An 18,695-nucleotide genomic window follows, 5' to 3' on the forward strand; every position below is an offset into this window, starting at 1 on the left:
TGGAATGGAACGTTTTTCGATCCGGGACCCACATGCGCCCATCTTTCCTTCTAGCCCCACAGACCAGTGGCTAATCAGGGCGTTCTCTGCCAACCGGAACAGAAAGAACTAACCCGGAACGGTCCCTAGTCGGAAAAGCCCTGAGCGATCAGCACCTGAACAGCTGGGCAGTCCAAAAGGGGAGGACTCCCTTTCCCACGCAGCCCCTATCAGGTCCGCAAAAAGGCGAGCTGAATTGCAAGTCTGGACCTCAAACGCCTAGATGTTCGCCCCCCTCACCCAGGATTTGTTACCGAGTCCCAAGAAAATCCCTCTCCAGTGGGCAAACTCCGAAGCTGGCCAGAGAAACTTGAGACCCCTCCACCTGGTCGTCTTGGGGGACCCCGGTTGCTTACCCTCTCAGACGTCTTCCCCGTAGGCGTTGATCGTGCTTCTTCCTGGAAGTCCTTGGATCAGGGCTTCCCTATGCTCCTTTGTGCTGAAACTCCAGGTCAGAGCTCGGAAGGAAGGCTGTGGGAGAATTTGTAGTTTTGGTCAGCTGGTCAAATAAAGGTCCGAATCAGGAGAGGCGCCTCTTTTCCCAAGCCCCTCCTCCTTCGCTCTGGCCCAAAGAATCAGACCAAGGTGCCTGCCTGAAAATTTGGGCTATAATTTGGTCAGGACCTCAGGCAGGAGTCCCTTCGTGGTAAAGCCAAATGATATCGAGCTCCTTTTTGGGGGGGCCTCCACTGAGGAAGAGCCCCTAGGACCACACCAAAGAGGGCCCTGGGAGACCTTGGTGAGTTTCCGGAAGCCAATCCAAGACGCAGGAAAATTAAAATGTAATCAGCTCACCAGAGGCAGAAGAAATCCAACGATCAAGGCTTTATTTGCGATTCAGCTGAATAGGATGCAGTTGTAGGAATAGTTCCACTACAAGCATGGTTGTACAGAATTTCCAAGCATTTTTATAGCACACAGGCAAAGGAAAACAGTTTGAAAACCCCGCCGCCCATTTGCCGGCCGGCATCGCGCTGATTGGCCGAGGCTGAAACAGCTGGGAGGAGGCTGGGCGGTTTGTCCCGCCTCCTGGCCAATCAGGACGCTCCCGCCCCCCGGGAGGGCCAATGGGAACCCTCCGCCCGCTTCCGTGGCTGGACCAATCAGGAGCGAGGAGGCAGGACGGCCGTGGACAAAGGGAAAGGATGATGAAATTTGGAACCTCCTGCCGCTGGAATGCGGCTTTTGTTCTGGGCGGGAAGAGGGTGATCTTTGAAAAACAAAAGGCTTCCTTGGCCTTGATGGGTTTTGGGGATAAATATGAATGGCAATGTCGACATTGGGCCACCCGGAGGGCCGACAACGTCTGATTGAATTAATCAGTCCTTTCTTCCGGAGTCCCTGCAAATCTCCTTTCCCTCTGGCCATGCTCCGAACGATAGGATCAGGGATTTGCAGCACTGTTCGTGCAATTGAGTTAATCACTGGGCGATTGAGGAAGAGGCTGGGGCCCCTTCCTCAGGCAGTTCCCGGTCACGTCGGTTTTGGTGGGGTAAGGGTTGAGGGGGTGAGGATCCAGGGGAGTTCATAGGGTTACATACATCATAATCATAAGGCATCGCTATCATATAGATACTATTAATATACAGACAATATCTCATTACCTCCCACCACCCATCCCAGTTCATCGTAGAAAAAGACATTTTTATTTATTTCATAGTTGGCAAAGAAGAAGACTAAAAGTCCCAAGGTCTAGGTCAGGAGGCTTGGAAGCGAAGGGGGCAGTCCAGGGCTGCCGGCGGGCCGGCAGAAGATCAGTCCTTTCATCCATCGGGAGCTGGAGCTGAAGGGGGAGCTAGGCTCTGACGCTCCGCCTCCGGTGTAAGCAGCGCTCCCAGCCGGGGATCGGGCCTCCCTGCCCGATCCCCCCACTCCCAGGGCACTCAGCTGGGCAGCGGCGGTGGTTCCCCGGCGGTGGGGGCCATGCGGGAGCGAGCGGCAGCGAGCGGAGCAAAGCAATCCAAAAAGCCGGCTAAAATTTGACAATCAGCTGTTGCTTGGCCGAATTAAATCATTAAACGAAAAACAATTTTTCCCCGAGAGTCGGAGTCCAAAATGGAAAAACCGAGATAGCAGTTAGTGTTAGAAATTAATGTAGAAAAATACAAAATTGGAACGGGGCCGATCCGCCATGTTGTTGTTTTGGCGGATGGGGGGGGGGCCATTAGGATTCCCTCCGTAACCGCGGTTTCTTCGGCCACAGATTTAGAAGCCCGGGGGGGGGGGGGCAGGAAGGCGTCCCCGGTGAGCTCATGGTTCCCCGGAGCTCAGAGAAAGGTTCATTAGATATGTGGAAAGCTTCAGGCAGTAAAAGACACAAAAGTATCAAGCGGAAAGGATTCAAAGTTGCGAAACTCAAGTGGTTTATTAAGGGACTTGTTGCAAAGGAAGGGAGGGGGAAAGCGAAACAGAAGGAAGAGGTTTCATGCAGTTCTTGGCTGTGAGCTGCTGGCTGGGACACATTTCATCTATTTTGCCCAACTTGGCCCTCCGGAACTGCGGAACTCCCTGCTGCAGTTCAAATCAACTTGAAGGCGGGAGTCTCTGCCCCTTGGGGGGTCATCAATATGTTTCATTTTGATTAATTGAATATGTAATTGTCCCTAGAGAGACCTCACAGCATGGATCAGGGCCCATAAGACAAGCCCTGGTGTGGACTAGCACCAATTGGACTAGCCTAGGCTGGCTCCATGTGAGTGGGACAGAGGTGGGACCAGGCACCTGTTAAAGATTCCTGGACTCAACAAGTAAGATTAAAAATGGGAAAGATGGACTTCCTGGGAAGGATGAGCTGCTACTGGTCTGTGCTGGGTTCATGTAAGAGGAAGGGTGCTGCTGCATGCCATTTTGGCTTGTTGCCTTTGGAAAACTATAAATCCTTTAGAGGGTTCCTGTGTTCAGCAACAAAAAGACCTAATGTCTGTTATCATGTAGAATACCTATACTTTACCAACTTTACCCTATTTCTATCAAAACCTTGTTGAAAGTACTCGTTTTACCATTCTAAAGGCCTACAAGTTTGAGATCTGAATACGTGAAAATCAACCAGTCCACATGAACCATACATACTTCCTCTGAGGAAGCCCTTTTTATTTTGCACATCCATCTGGTGTCACTTAGTGGGCATGAGATACATTATCTTCTCTGTAGTGGTGCCAACATTATGGGATTTTGCCTCAAAATAGATATAGTGGGTAGCCCCTCTATAACTATTTTTAAATTAAAATGTGTTTGTTTAAGCACTCTTTCCAGGAATCTACTTTGGACTGATATTTTATCATTATCAATGCTGATTGCTGTGCATTAATTCAAGCTTGAAAATATCTCAAAATCATGTTGTAGGTAGTGGGATTCTGATAACATTAGCAGTTTAAACATCAGTGATACAAAGTGCTTTAGCTGATTTCTTACTGATTATTTATGGGTTCAAATTATTTAACATATTATTCGCTGTGCTCAAGGACTGCACTAAGAAACTAAAAGGTGGGCTGCACATTTCAATTAAGAAATGAAACATCACAAAAGGAGATTGGCTATCTCCTAAATACAATGGGCAATGTGAGCATTTTTATCAGCAGTGCAAACCAGGAGAGCCCCCCCCCCCCCCCCACACACACACACAAACATCTTCTAGTAAATAGCAAGTTGACCAATCCCACAGGCAACTAAGTGCTGTGGTTACACAAAAGAAATGCTGTTTGCTCTATGACCTGTTAATGACTACATGGCAGCTCTTGAATTGATCTTGCCCTGAGGAACTGGGAACAAGAGAATTGTGAATGACACAGGTTGACAAGGGATGCTAATGGAAACTGAAAGGGGACTGACACATTTCTAACAAAGCCACATCGCAGTGCAGAAGTCGTGTAGGTATGGGGCAGACATAGTATCGTTATTGGACTGGAGATGGAAATTAAATGGGTCTGAATTTATTTATCCACATTTAGAACCAGCTGGATATGGGAACAGGCCGCCAGAGAATGAGGGAGGATTTACAAGAGAGGACATCAATTAGCCAAAGAGCAACATCTTGAAATGATCTTTAATTGTTGCAAGGCAAGGCAGAGTTCATCAGCCACATTGTTTCATCATTTCTTATGGCAGGGCAATGATAGCACCTGATGTACTTCTTCTTGCCATGCATGGATTATTACAGGCTCAGGAGCACCATTCAGAGGCAGGCCCTGGTAGCTCTCTTAGGTAAAGGTTTTTCCCTGACATTAAGTCTAGTCATGTCTGGCTCTGGGGGTTGGTGCTCATCTCCATTTCTAAGCCAAAGAGCCAGCATTGTCCCTAGACACCTTCATGGTCATGTGGTCAGCAAGACTGCATGGAATGCCATTACCTTCCCGGAGGAGCGGTACCTATTGATCTACTCACATTTGCATGTTTTCAGACTGCTAGATTGACAGAAACTGGGGCTAACAGCAGGAGCTCACGCCGCTACTCAGATTTGAACCTGCAACCTTTTGGTCAGCAAGTTCAGCAGCTCAGCGCTTTAACCCACTGCACCACCAGGGGCTCCCTGGTAGCCCTCTTGGTTCTGCATATAAGTATCCTAGCACATTTTTCAAGCATACAGACTTATGCTGTCAAAAAGAGCAATATTTGCTAGGTGTGGAGAAGCCCATGTTGCTTTTAAAATAAAAAAGTGTGTGTGTGTATGTGTGTGTGTGAGAGAGAGAGAGATAGAGAGAGAGAGACAGAGACAGATAGACAGACAGACAGGCAGACAGAAACTTTAACACAGAGAAACTCCTAAAAAGCCCAGTAAAATTGTCATAGTCAATCTCTATATAATGCTTAGGTTCCTGTTGTGGGAAAATAATTGAGAACAGATAAGTGATTGAGTGATGATACATGTGTAAGAGCATTATGTTGCAGTTCCATTTTTTTGTCATAGGGAGTCAAACCAAAAGATTCTGAGAGACTACACCAGGATTGGTAGGCAAGGGAGAAGGGCAGCTGGGGATTGATCTAGAGAGAGAGACACAGAGAAAGGGAGACAGAGAGAGTATAAACATGGTTATCTTTGAACAAGATTCCACATTATGAACAACAAGTTTTGGCTGGGGTGAATGGATAGGATGAGGTAGAAATCTTGACAGCTAGTGAGATGCTCTGCATAAGTATTATAAATTAGGCTCTAGGGTGGGAACAAGCAGCTCTCTGGATACTGTTGGATTGTAGCTCGCATGATTTCTGACCTTTGGCTACACTAGAGTTGCCATTCAACAACATCTGGAGTGTGGCAATAATCTCTACACCTGGTTTTACAGAGATAAAATTGGAGCCATAGTAGATTCCTGTGGCTACCAGATAGAAAGCATGTTGTCACACTTTTTCTCTTCTAATGCACTTCCTTCCCATCTTTGGTTAATAGCCCATGCAAAAGAAAGGAGCTGTTTACTGTGTATTGCTGGTTTGAAAGTCTGCTCTGCACTCCTTGCATTTTAGATGCCAAGAGAAGATCTCGGCCAAGAGCTTCTTCATTTCTACTACCTCTCACAGCTGCAAGGCACAGTCAAGCATTCTGCCCTGGCTGTAATTTGTTCTCCCTGGACAGTTTAGGTTCCTTTTGCTACAAAGGAAGGCATTCAATAGAGAGTGTAATTGAAGAGTTAGAACTAATCAAGTTTTTTTAATTGTTGCACTGTAGAGGAGGGCGAAGAGCCTGGTTGGTTAAAGAGAGACTGGTCAAAGGGATGGGAAAGGAGAAGGGGGGAGGTGGGCTTTTACAATCCCTTCTATTTTTCAGACAAGAAAAATGATTAATAAATGAATACGTTCCCTCAAGATATTTAAGGATGGAGTATCAGTTACCAAATATCCCATAACTGCAAAGGAATGAGTTTGGCTGTTTCAGACATAGAACTTTGAGATAAAATAGAAATGATCCTGCACTAGCATCCCATCTTATTACTGCATTGTATTGACTTCCAAATAGTTGAGATTTATCATACTTTGCTTTACCTTCGAATCATTGGGGGGACATCTGCATTCTAGAAAATGTTTATGTACAACACTTCTGAATTTTTCCTAAATTTCAGGGCTCCTGAAGGTTTTGGCCTGGATTTACAAGCTTTCCCAGTAGGCTGCAGCCCCATCTTAGGTTGTGTTTTGCCATCTTGTATGGCCACAGATATCCTGATTGTCAGCTATGAAATGTTGGAGGATACCTAATAGAACTGCAGTTAGCGTGTGCACTGCAAATCAAGAAAGGTATCAGCATATCCAAGAAGTCACTAGCGTGCTTCACAAGCCAGGTCAAAGGAAGCTGTTTTTTAAGACTTTTCTCCCCCAAAATTAACTGTTCCCCAATTGAGAAAAGGAACACAGACTGCCCTAAAAGAAGGAAGAATGCATACAGTGTGAAAATCAGGGACTCACATGCCAAAAAGGTTTTTGAGGAGCTCAGCACTAATACCATTAAGAGTAATGCTAAACATTTAAATGTTTAAGAAACATGAAACCAGCTAGGGAAGCAGTGGGTTGATAAGAGACATAAAGGAGTACTTAAGGAGGATAAGAAGATTGGAAAGAGCTTAAAATAATTATTTTTAAACTGCAGAAGATGTGGAGCAGATACCAATATCTTCACCAAGGAAAGGAAAGGGGCTGAGAAAATTGGTGACAACGAAGGAGTTCAGATTTTATTCGCAAATTGAACATAAACTCATTTGATTCTGATGGTATTCTTCCAAAGATTCTTAAGAAATTCAAATATGGCATTGCATATCTTTAAAGAAAAATGGGCCTCTGGTACAATTTAATGCTCTTTCTAAAAACAGAGGGGGGTTGTCCAGAAAATTAGCACCCACATAGATATCATATTTGGGGCAAACTGATGAAAAGCACTTTAAAAAATAAAAGTAGCAAGATAAGAAAGCTATATTTTGCCAAAGAAAAATCAAAATAGCCTATTGTCTCCATTAGTTTCATAGGGTTTTCTTAGACAAGGAATACTCAGAGATGGTTTTGCCAATTCCTTCCTTTGAAATTTGGCCTGTAGCACATGGCTTTCATTGGCAGTTTCCAATCCAAACACTAGCCAGGGCTGATCTTGCTTAGCATTAGACAAAATCTAGTATCTTTGGGTTTTTAGGTCCCGTTAACATTTTAGTGTTATTTTGCAAGTGTCAAGATATTTATTTATTTATTTATTTATTTATTTATTTGACTTGTATACCGCCACTCCCAATTTGGCTCGGAGCGGGTTACAGCAGTAGATTAAAACAATACAACCAACTTTAAAATACAATAAAAATGAGAACAGACATAGTCCCAAGTTATTCACCCATCGAAAGCTTGTCGGAAAAGAAAGGTTTTACAGGCTTTCCAAAAAGCAAGTCGCTCTCAGATGGTCCGGGTTTCAACTGGCATGGCATTCCATAAATAAGGGGCCACAATCAAGAAGGCTCTCTGCCTAGTAGAGGACAGATGATAAGTCTGGATGTTGGGGACTTCAAGCAAATTTTGGTCTTCAGACTGAAGTAATCTCTGGGGTTGGTAGAGGGATAAGCGGGCCCTCAGGTACGCCGGCCCCAGACCATATAAGGCCTTAAAGGTTAGTACCAGCACCTTGAAAGTAATCCAATCGGAAGCCAGTGCAACTGTTGTAGAATTGGGGTAATATGACACCTCGCCGGCACCGCAGCGAGAAGATGAGCCACCGCATTTTGCACCAGCTTCAGTTTCCGGATCACTGACAAAGGAAAGCCAATGTAGAGGGTGTTACAGTAGTCAAGCCTCGAGATGACCGTCGCCTGGATCACCGTAGCCAGGTCGTTCCTAGAGAGGAAGGGAGCCTGTCGCCTAGCCTGACGTAGGTGGAAAAACGTAGATCTGCTCACAGCAGAGACCTGGGCCTCCATTGTGAGCAGAGGGTCCAATAAGACACCAAGGCTTTTTACAGAAGGTGAAGGATGTAGTGTCTCACCATCCAGGGTAGGCAGCTGGATCTCCCTCCCACCCGGACGGCCCAGCCAAAGGATCTCTGTCTTCGCTGGATTCACCCTCAACCTGCTGGCACGCAACCATCCAGTAACGGCCTCAAGGCACTGATGGCAATTTTCGGGTACGGAGTCTGACCGGCCCTCCATCCTCAGAATGAGCTGAGTGTCATCAGCGTACTGGTGGCACTCAAGCCCAAAGCTCCACACCAGTCAGGCAAGCGGTCGCATATAGATGTTAAATAATAGAGGAGAGAGAATAGCTCCCTGCGGGACCCCGCAAGTTAGCAGAGATCTCTCGGAAACCATCCCTCCCCTCACTACACGCTGTCCCCGATTCTGGAGGAAGGAGGACACCCATTTAAGGGGTATCCCCCTAATCCCAATCATGGCTAGGCGATGGGCCAATAGATTGTGATCGACTGTATCAAATGCTGCTGTGAGGTCCAATAACACGAGCAGCGCTGATCTGCCTTGATCCATCTGGCAGCGAAGCTGATCTGTGATGGCAACTAGCACAGTCTCCGTCCCGTGCCCCCTACGGAAGGTGGACTGAAAGGTATAATCAGGTGGAGTAATGTAAGGAAAGGGCAGCCCATGGCAATGGGTGCACTAGGCAGATTAAGTGACACCAAATTGATCAGGGTGATCGAACAGCATCAGAAGGTACTCTTCTGTCTGGGGAAAATAAACATTAAAATTACCTTTAAAAGAAGATGGAGGACATTATTGTTATTATTCAATATAAGGAAGTAAGAAGTGATGCACACTGGGGCACTATTTCCATCTAACTTCACATGTGTGCACATTCTAATCAGAAAGCTGAATTTAGGGTTGCGAAAACTACCAATCATTGACAAACACAAGTAAGTCATTGCTATTGTACTTTCTTACCTATTTCCATAGCGAAAACTGATAGGTCACTGTGCAAACAGAACACTGATAGGCCTTTAGTCTGATCCAGCAGGAGAGAGCTCCCTTTATTTACTATAGCACTAGCTGTGCCCTGCCACGCGTTGCTGTGGCCTTTAGTAAGAGTTTTGAAGTCTCTGCCTGGCCTCTCTTCCTTCCTTCACTCGCCCTCTTTCCCTCTTTCTCTCTCTCTCTCTGGCATCCCTCCTTCCTCCCCTTTCTTTATGCTTGTGTGTAAACTTGAGTATCTTCTGTTGGTCATGGGGGTTCAGTGTGGCATGTTTGCCCCAATTCTGTCGTTGGTGGGGTTCAGGATGCTCTTTGAGTGTTGGTGAACTCTGAATCCCAGTGACTACAACTCCCAAATGTCAAGGTCTATTTCCCTCAAACTCCATCTGTGTGGATATTTGGGCGTATTGAATGCTTTGGTCCGGATCCATCATTGTGTCTTCAAAGTCGCCCCCTCCCTTCTTCTCACCCCTTCCCTCCCTGAGTCACTCCTTCCCTCCTCCCACCCCCTCCGGAAAGACACGCCCCCTCCCTTCACCCCACCCCTTCCCTCCCTGAGTCACTCCTTCCCTCCTCCCACCCCCTCCGGAAAGACACGCCCCCTCCCTTCGCCCCACCCCTTCACTCCCTGAGTCACTCCTTCCCTCCTCCCTCCCTCTCCGGTTAGAAACGCCCCCTCCCTTCGCCCCACCCCTTTCCTTCCAGGCGTCAATCAGGGAGGGAAGGGGTGGGGCGAAGGGAGGGGGCGTGTCTTTCCAGTAGGGATGCGGCGCGGCGAGGCTTGGAGTGTGCAGAGCGGGGCTTGGGGGCAGCGTGGGAGGAGTAAGATGAAGGAGGGGGTGGAGGGAAGGGGGCGGGGGAAAGTTGCGTTCTTTGTGTGTGTGTGTGTGCCGTGGGAAAGTGCGGTTACGTGTTCGCGCTGGGCGGGGCGAGGGAGGGAGGGAAGTGCGTTGGCCGTTCGGCCATGTGTGCGCGTGCGCTGGGGACTTTGCGCCAGTGCGCATGCTCAGTTGTTTTGCCGTTTTTTCTGTGTGTGGTTGTGTTGTTTTGATTTCTGACTGGATTAGTTTGTACCTAGTGGGTTGTCCTTGGGGCATGGCAATTTTGGTGGAGTTTTGTGGAGGGGTTTTAGAGTTTTGCTTCCCCGTTGGACGCCAGTAGGAAATTTATAGATATAGATAATCCACACTTCTGGCTGTTCATGTATGTCTCAGCTTATTCAGCTGCCTACAAAAACTCTTGGCACAATACATTTGCTATTCTTCAACATGTCACAAATTTTGAGTGTGCTACAGCAGACTACTGTATTTGAATACAAACCTGTTCAACCTTGTAGATAGCTTTCTGCAGCTGTTCTCATGCCTCATGAAGCAGAGTAGGCTGCTGACAGCAAAAGAGCCTAAATCCTCTCCAAGCAGAACTGAAAAGTGCTAATGTGGTGTCAGTTTAACTTTAAAAAAATTAAGCCTTTAATATTGTCCTTAGCATTATTATAACATGTTCTATCCTTATCTGCTTCATGGTTTTTGGGACTACAGCTCATTTAACGCTTTAATCATGCATGTTACAATGTATTACATAGTTATTATGCAACCTCAAGGTGACTTTAACTTACAATTTTCTGGGCAAGATTTGTTCAGATGTTTATAGTAGCAGTTCTCAACATGTGGGTTGCAACCCCTATGGGGGTCAATCAGCTGTTTCACAGGGGGTCGCACTTTGGCTCTTTTTCCTATCTTTCCGCCTCCTCCTCTTCCTCTTTCTCCATCAGTGCGGGGCAGAGAAGAGTCACGGGGAGGCACTTGGAGGCAGAGGCGCACGCAGGAGAAGGTGAGGCAAGCCCTCGCTCTTCTCCCCCTTTCCTTCCTTCTTTTTCCCTTTTTCTTTCTCTTGCCTTCCTCTTTCCCTTCCTCTCCTTCTCTTTTCTATCCCTTTCCTTTCTTTCCATCCCTATCTCCCTCCTTTCTCTTTCCTTCAGTCTACCCCTTCTCTCCTTCCCTTCTCTTCTATCCCTCGCTTTTTTATTGATAATTCTTACTTTTCTTTTTCTATTTCCTTCTCTATCTCCCTTTCTATCTGTCCCCTTTCCTCTTTCTGTCCCCTCCCTTTCTCCCTCCTTCTCTTGCTTTTTATCCTCCTTTCCCTTTCTCTCTCTTATGCATGAAGCAGAGGCAGGAAAAGGAGGGCACCCCTCCAGTGGCAGCAATGGTGGCAGAGGAAGCCTCCCTGCCGGATCTGGGCCTGGACCCTGTTGCGGTTCTGCTAGTGCCTAGCTCTCGTCGCCTGCTTGGGGGCGGGGGGCTCGGCAGAGGTGCTGGCAGCACTGTAGATGACAAGGAAGCACCTGTTGTGGCTGCTGACAGTGTACCTGGCAGGCCAGGCTGGGCATGGGCTTCACGGTGGATGGCATGGTGGCTGGCATGGAACAACTTCTAGTTACATCTGGGAGACTGAACTCCTAAAAATTCAATCTGGAACCAGCTGCATGCAAAGCAGGTGATCTGTTTCTGAGATGTGGTCTTTTGCCCATTACTTTGGAAAAAACATGAAATATTTCATATTGAGAGGTTTCTATAATGAGGAAAGGAGCAAAGCTCAATGTCTTCTCCCCCTTTCCACCATACTGTGCTTAGGCACCTAAGACTAAGTGCAGGCAGGAAAAGGAAAATACCATGCCCTTCAAGATTCTTTCATGCATGTAAAGAAAGAAAAGTGTCTTCATGGTAATTACATGGAGACAGTAGTGGACGGGCATCTGTTGGGTGTTTCCTCCAGGCATGTCCAGGAGAAGCAGTGGTGGTGGGTTGTCCAGAACAGGCAGGTCTGTTGAAGGCAACGTCAATTGTCGCAAGCTGGACAATACAGCCTTCAAGCTACAGCACCTCCTAGCCTGGCAGTCAATCCTCACAGTGGGCACGATCCTGCTGGGCTTCTTTGTTATTGCTTCATCTTCATTCCCATTAGCAATGGCATCATCACCTTCAACAATATCTGTGAGTATGAGATTGATTATATAGGAACAGTCTTTGTAATAAATATTTAAATGTGTCCTGCAACAGTGCACCTTGGTTTTGTATAATTTACTTCACATTGGGATCATCCCTTTTGAGAACGTGTTAATGTATTATGAGCTGTCCAACTTCTGCAGAACCATCACCTCTATGTAAAGTCTCAGGATTATAGGCAGCTAAATGGAGATAACAGTTCCCTATTTGACCCCAGAAAGGAGTGTGAACTTTACCATATTAGTGAAGATAGGCCTATCATTCTTCATAAACATGGCAGGAAGGACTGACCTGCCAGAACAACCTTTCTCAAGAGGAAATGGCAACCCAAAGTAGAGGACCTCCAATGTCTTTCAGCTATGACTGTTCCACTTTAAACTCCAGAAGTCCAGTATGACTCCTATCTCATTTTATTACTTTATCAAAAAAAGAAGGAATAAAATGTTTTCAGTTGCTTTGTGATTTGAGTTAAAGAGATTCTTATTTCCAAGAAAAGCCAAAAGGATGGAAAATAGATTTATTATAACCACACTGGACAATTTAATGAGCTTGAGCTACATGCCATTTTCATGTTCCCTCCTGTGCTCCACCAGCTGAAATTAAGTTTCCCACTACTTATCTTGAAAACAAACAAATGTTTTTTTAAAAGCATGGTTTAAGACTCAGCACTAATTAAGCCAATGTTGTGAAAAACCTAATTAACAATATAGACAAGTGTATCCCCAATATCAGTAGTCCGTCCGTTCTCGATGAGACGGACCCGTTTCTCTGCTAGGTCTATGTGGAAGACAGCTTGGTCTAAAATGGGGGATTTCTCAGCATCTTCTTTTCCAAGGACAGGAACACGACGAGGGCCCAGAAGAGGGTCATCAAATCTCATGAGTCTCACTTTGGAAAGATCTGAGGGGGAAAAGGTTTAAGACAGCATTTGTAAGACAGTAAGATACTTAGCCAGGATGGATGATTTTAACAACACTAGCTTATGTTAGCTGCACACAGACTGCTTCAGCAGTGCTTTGAATGGTATTTACAGGTTGGTATTTAGGCCAGTTGCTTCAAAGCCTGCAAAAGCCCTTAATTCCTAAGGCTTAATTAAAAGGCAATGTGAAATGAAGAATATACATCATGAATGCATTCACATTGTGATGTGCTATGGAATGAGAAAACAAGGGAAGGATGCAAATTCTTCTACGTATGGAGAATTCCTATGTATGAAGAATTCCACAAAATAATCTCTAAATGTGTCTACCCTTCATAAAACAGCCACACTGTGGTAACTGAAGTTTTGCTCCCAAACTGAAGTTTTGCTCAAGGTTACCCAAAATAAGCTGGAAACACCCCCTTAATATTAGCTACAATGACAGCTTTGCCCATCTAAAACAGGGGTGGTTGTTATGGGAGGCTAGTTAGCTGCTGTGAACCACAGCACTTTGCAGTGTTAGAATTGATTCTGACCCAACAGGAGCAAGAATTTTTAAAAAATGATTTTTTTTCCTTCTTCAATCTCAACCAAAAGTCCCTTCTAATAAAAAATGGGCCTCCTATTCTGCAAAGTAAAGAGGCACTTCCAATGTCCTGGAACACTGGCTAGTGACAGGTAGTCAGCCAGATGGTGACAATCAAACTCCTTGAGCTACAGATTCTTCTGAGCTGAATTTAAAAGTGCCGTTTCAAAAGTTTTAAAAATATTCTGACACACTCCTTATGTATCATTGCCAGTAGGCAGGAAGACAGCTTTCGGTTGCATGTCATGCCATTCTCTTACTAATCCAATGGAAAATTTGACAACATCCTGTCATGTGTATATTTGTTTTAATGATACTTCAGGCTATATAAATATGTTTTGTACTGCAGCATTCAATATTTTTTGAAGTAACTGAAAAGTAATACTTATTCTAGAAAAACAGTAAAGTGAAGAGCTCTTGTTTTTGTTGTCTTCAAGTCATTTCTGTCTTAGGGCAACCCTAAAGTGCACCTATCCCAGGGTTTTTTCATGGCAGGATTTATTCAGAAGGGCTTTCTGAGACAGAGAGGGAGTGTGTATGGCCCAAGGTTGCCCAGTGGGATTCTATGGCCAAGTGCAAATGTGAAATCTGATCTCCAGAATCATAATCCAATGCTAAACCACTTTACCACACTGGTTTAAGGAAACAGCTTATAAGAAGCTCCAAACACAACAGTAACAAAAACCAATTTTGAAAAGTAATGATCTATTTTCACTGTTTTAATTGAAGGATAGACCCATTTGGTGGGGCTGGCAGCCAATCCGCACACCTGAACACAATGCAGCTCCCCATGCTCCCCAAAATGAAACAAAAGACCTGGAAATCCATGTCCAGGGTGTGATTATTTAGGTGAGCTTTATTGGGCCTACAAAACTGGGCAGGGTCAACAGGAAATGGCCCACCTGTTTTTAGTGATATTTCTATGAATCAATTTCCATTGATATAGAGAGCCATGCTACTTGAATAGTGAAAATACGCCCAAAATAAACAAAAAGATTTGGACAGCAATGTGGAAACTACTATTTAGGCACCTTTTACACAATTTCTGTGTAAATACCAGAAAAGCCTAGATAATCAGAACATTTTGGCAGCACACTGAATGAGAGGGGGAAAAAACCCCACAAGAATACCAGTCTGGTACAGACACATCTGTTTTGTTAAAAGATTGTCATTATCACACACAATTATACCTTCCCTACCCAGCAAGATAAATGACATCAAACAAACTGCATAACTTATCCACCAGAATACCTCCTATTCATTACTGAAATTTTATGATATATTCCAACAGAGGAAATGCTTTGCCACTCTAAATATTTGGACCTATCATTTACAAAATCACTGGTTATACTGTCCGAAGATTATGGGAGCTAAAGTTCAAAAGCATCAGAGAGCTACAGATTTCACACAATGTTGTTACCTCCCATCCCACTTGGTTTTTTTCAGGCTTGTTTGACAACCATCCTGGTTCAAATGTGGCTGATAAACAAGTATGGCAAACAGACTCATTAATATTATAAATTTCAGGAAGAATAAAGCACTACACATAAATCATTTTAAAGAAAATATTGGAGAAGATACATCAAAACCCATGGAGGTTATTTCCCTTCAGGACTAAGGGTTTAAGACACAATAAACCTTTCTCCATCTCCTATCTAATTTCCCCTGTCACCTTCTGTCTCTCATTTCTCTCTTATGTTCCTCTTTTACCATACTAATGTCTGCGAGCCCTTCCACACAGCCCTATATCCCAGAATATCAAGGCAGATAATCCCATAATATCTGCTTTAAATGGGGTTATATGAGTCCACACTCAGAAAATATGGGATTTTCTGCCTTGATATTCTGGGATATAGGGCTGTGTGGAAGGGCCCTAAGGTTCCTTCCACACAGCTCTATAAAAACCCCACACTATCTGTTGAATTGGATTATATGGCAATGTGGACTCAGAAAACCCAGTTCAAAACAGATATTGTGGATTATCAGCCTTGATATTCTGGGTTATAGGGCTGTGTGGGAGGGCCCTAACATATGAATGAAAAGGAAGGCACAGGAAGGCTATATAGCTTCCATGCTCCTGTCACAGAAGGGAATCTACTGGGGATTTTTATAATGTGCTTTACTGAAAACTAGAAAGGGTTTCAATAAAAAGAATCACAGTTGTCTCATTAGATGAAGCTGCCTTTAAAAAAAAGAGCCCTTTTAAAAGTTCAAACAAATTCCCAGCGAGAAGTGAAAAGCAGAACTTTTCCTAATGAGACAGGCATTTTAGCCTGTTGAAGTTGCTTCTTTTTCACCACTAGCTTTTATCCGACAATCTTTTCAAGTGCCTACCTAACAGTGACATCTTCTGGAAACAACAATATAAAAGAATTACTGATTTGCTCTCAATTGCTTTTCATTCACCTCGAACAATCACGTTGTGGATCTCCCGTAATTGCCTGCCCAAATCTGAAACATGTTTTAGACACTATTTTTGCTTTGCAAGACAAGTTATGTATTTCCTCCTCTCAACTCTTTTGTTGAAAACACTGCTTCACAATGTAATATAAAAATTGTCTCCTTCCCAAGATCAAAACACACAAGCTGTAAGAAGTGATGAGGAAAATAAATTATCTCTCCCACTTGGAGAGTTTAAACCAGGACATAATTTTCTCACTTGGCCCATAACTGCTGGAATCAGCAAAGCCACCGAGAAAACAGGAAATTATCTCTGCATTTTAAAGGGAATTCTGTCAACTCTCTTCAGCTCAACAACCTAGTATTCAAGTTGATGTCTTCCCCACTTTAAGTAGAAGGATAAAATGTCAACTGAATGAGGCCATTAGCAACTGGCTAATAGTCGGGAACTCAGAATGCTCAATTTGGAGACTTACTTCAAAACAAAAATGAAAAACCAAGAGAGCTGCCTTCTTAGAAAGCAATTGACTCCTGCTTACCAACCAGTTTTGTAGGAGATCACATACACCTCTTTTCCCTTTCTAGCTGGAGGAGCACAAGTTTTGCCCTGAGGGTCCAGGCACTTATCCAAACAATACACATTATTAAATCTGAGTTATTCACATACCACCATGCACATGCCACTGCAAGCTGAGACCATGTATTACATATTTGAAATGGTCTCATAATAAAAATACAACCTGAATTTTCTGGCTCTCCAGAGAGTAGGACATGGAAAAAGGGATTCAAAATTAGAGGAAAAGAGATTCCACCAAAATGTTTGGAAGAATTTCATGATAATAAGAGCTTTGTTGTCAAAGGCTTTCATAGCCAGAATCACTGGGTTGCTGTGAGTTTTCCGGGCTGTATGACCATGTTCCAGAAGCATTCTCTCCTGACATTTCACCTACAAATTAAATATTATCTTTACAGCATAAAGACTGTATTACAGTCTTTATGCTGTGAAGATAGTATCTAATTTGTACATGCTTTAGCGTGTTTTACAAAATAACATTGGGATTATGTTAATTTTAAAAATTGATATTTATTGTGCCCCACAATGAGTGAGGGAAAATATTTTAATAAATGAACAATTTTATTGTGCACCATCCTGAAAGTGAGGTACATATTTTAATATTTTGGTCAGCAGAACTGTTTTGGGGTTTTTGTGAGTGGATTCTTTGATTCTGCAATAGACCCTTATGAGCTACATTTTTAACACAAAGCACAATATCTAAGATTAAGAATTAGGGTAAGGTCACAGGGCAAATAAAGAATGGTGGCAGAGCAGTTTTCAAATTCCAGAAAATCTCAAAATTCTTACCTAACAGAAATAATAATCACATCCTTAAAAGTAAAAGTAAATCTGTATCGTATTTGTATTGTATTGAAACAATCTAAAATTACAAACTGGATTACAACCTTTACTGATGAGAGGTAATCTGTAAAAGCTGACTTAACTTCCACATTGCATGCTAGAAAAATATGCTTCTCACAGCAGCTGAGGATATCAAATCAGGCTCTTGAGTAAGAAAGTGCCTCTGCTTTAATGCTTTTCTGCTGCAAGTCATTACTACCTGTGAGTCTTAAGTGCTTTCAGAGAGATGGAGCTAATACATCCTACCTAGAATAGGACACAGGCTGAAATTTAAGACTTGAAAATAATGCAGTTCACATATCAGAAAAAGTGTGGGTGGAGTAGGAGTGTAAGGCTCTTGGGACTTGTAATGGATTAATGCATCTTTCACAGTTCAGTCATGGACTCGATCTCTGCATAAACCGGGAAGAATGAGCAGCAGTGGTGAATATCAGAAAGGAGAGTGGGGTTCAGAAAGTAACACCCCTAGATTCAGGACTCAAATGTACTGTAAGGTTTAGGACATGCCTCTTCAACCTGCAGCCCTCTAAGTTTTCTAGACTTCAGCTCCCAGATTTCCTGACCATTGCACAAGCTGGCTAGGGCTTCTGAGAGCTGGAGGCACAAACACTTTGAAATGGCCTGGTTTGAGATTTGCCAACAGTTAACTTGGCACTGGGTCTGGCTCTAACTCTGTCTCTACAGATCAAGGTGCACTGCTCAATCAATACTTCAGACCAGTGGTTCTCAATGTCTTGACTTCAACTCCCAGAGCTCCTGAGAACCAGCCACAAAAACACCTAGTACACTGGTTTTTAAACTTCAGTCCTCCAGATGTTTTGAACTTCAGCTCTCAGACAGATTAGCCAAGTTGGCCAAGAGGCAGGAATTCTGGGAGCTGAAGTCCAAAATATCTGGAAGACCAAAATTTGGGAACTACTGATCTAGAGGATGGTTGCCATGTCAGCAGGGTAAGATGATGATCGGGGTTGTTGAAAGCCGCTCACTCACAGAGTTGCTATAAATCATAGCCAACTTGATACAATGAACAACAAGAACAAGTTGCTTGTGGTAGAACAGGGCTAAGACATAGACATATTCCTGATAATGTTACTGGGACTAATCTATGTACTGAAATAATGCAATTTCTTTACTAATGTATTAGAAAATAATTAGTTGATGTAATTCTGAATCAACATAGTCATAAGTAGTACCTAATGAATATCACTTTAGTAAGGTAAAGGTTGTCCCCTGACATTAAGTCCAGTCATGTCTGACTCTGGGGTGTGGGGCTCATCTCCATTTCTAAGCCGAAGAGCCGGCATTACCTTCCTGCCAGAGCGGTACCTATTGATCTACTCACATTTGCATGTTTTCAAACTTCTAGGTTGGCAGAAGCTAGAGCTGACAGCGGAAGCTCACGCCGCTCCCCGGAATTGAACCTGTGACATTTCGGTCAACAAGCTCAGTAGCTCAG

General features: G+C 44.0%; 1 protein-coding gene across 1 annotated transcript in view; it reads right to left on the reverse strand.

Annotated features, from left to right (window-relative positions):
• Nucleotides 1-12,420: 12,420 nt before the first annotated feature.
• The window catches only part of LARS1 (leucyl-tRNA synthetase 1), a 61,211-nt gene continuing 54,936 nt past the window's right edge, over nucleotides 12,421-18,695 (reverse strand). Inside the window, exon 32 of the mRNA XM_060765164.2 lies at nucleotides 12,421-12,817. Within this exon, the coding sequence (XP_060621147.2) occupies nucleotides 12,612-12,817 (206 nt within the window). The 3' untranslated portion in view covers nucleotides 12,421-12,611. The remainder of the gene's footprint in view (nucleotides 12,818-18,695) is intronic.

The sequence above is a fragment of the Anolis sagrei genome, chromosome 2 (genome assembly GCF_037176765.1).
Source record: "Anolis sagrei isolate rAnoSag1 chromosome 2, rAnoSag1.mat, whole genome shotgun sequence".
NCBI classification, from domain to species: domain Eukaryota; kingdom Metazoa; phylum Chordata; class Lepidosauria; order Squamata; family Dactyloidae; genus Anolis; species Anolis sagrei.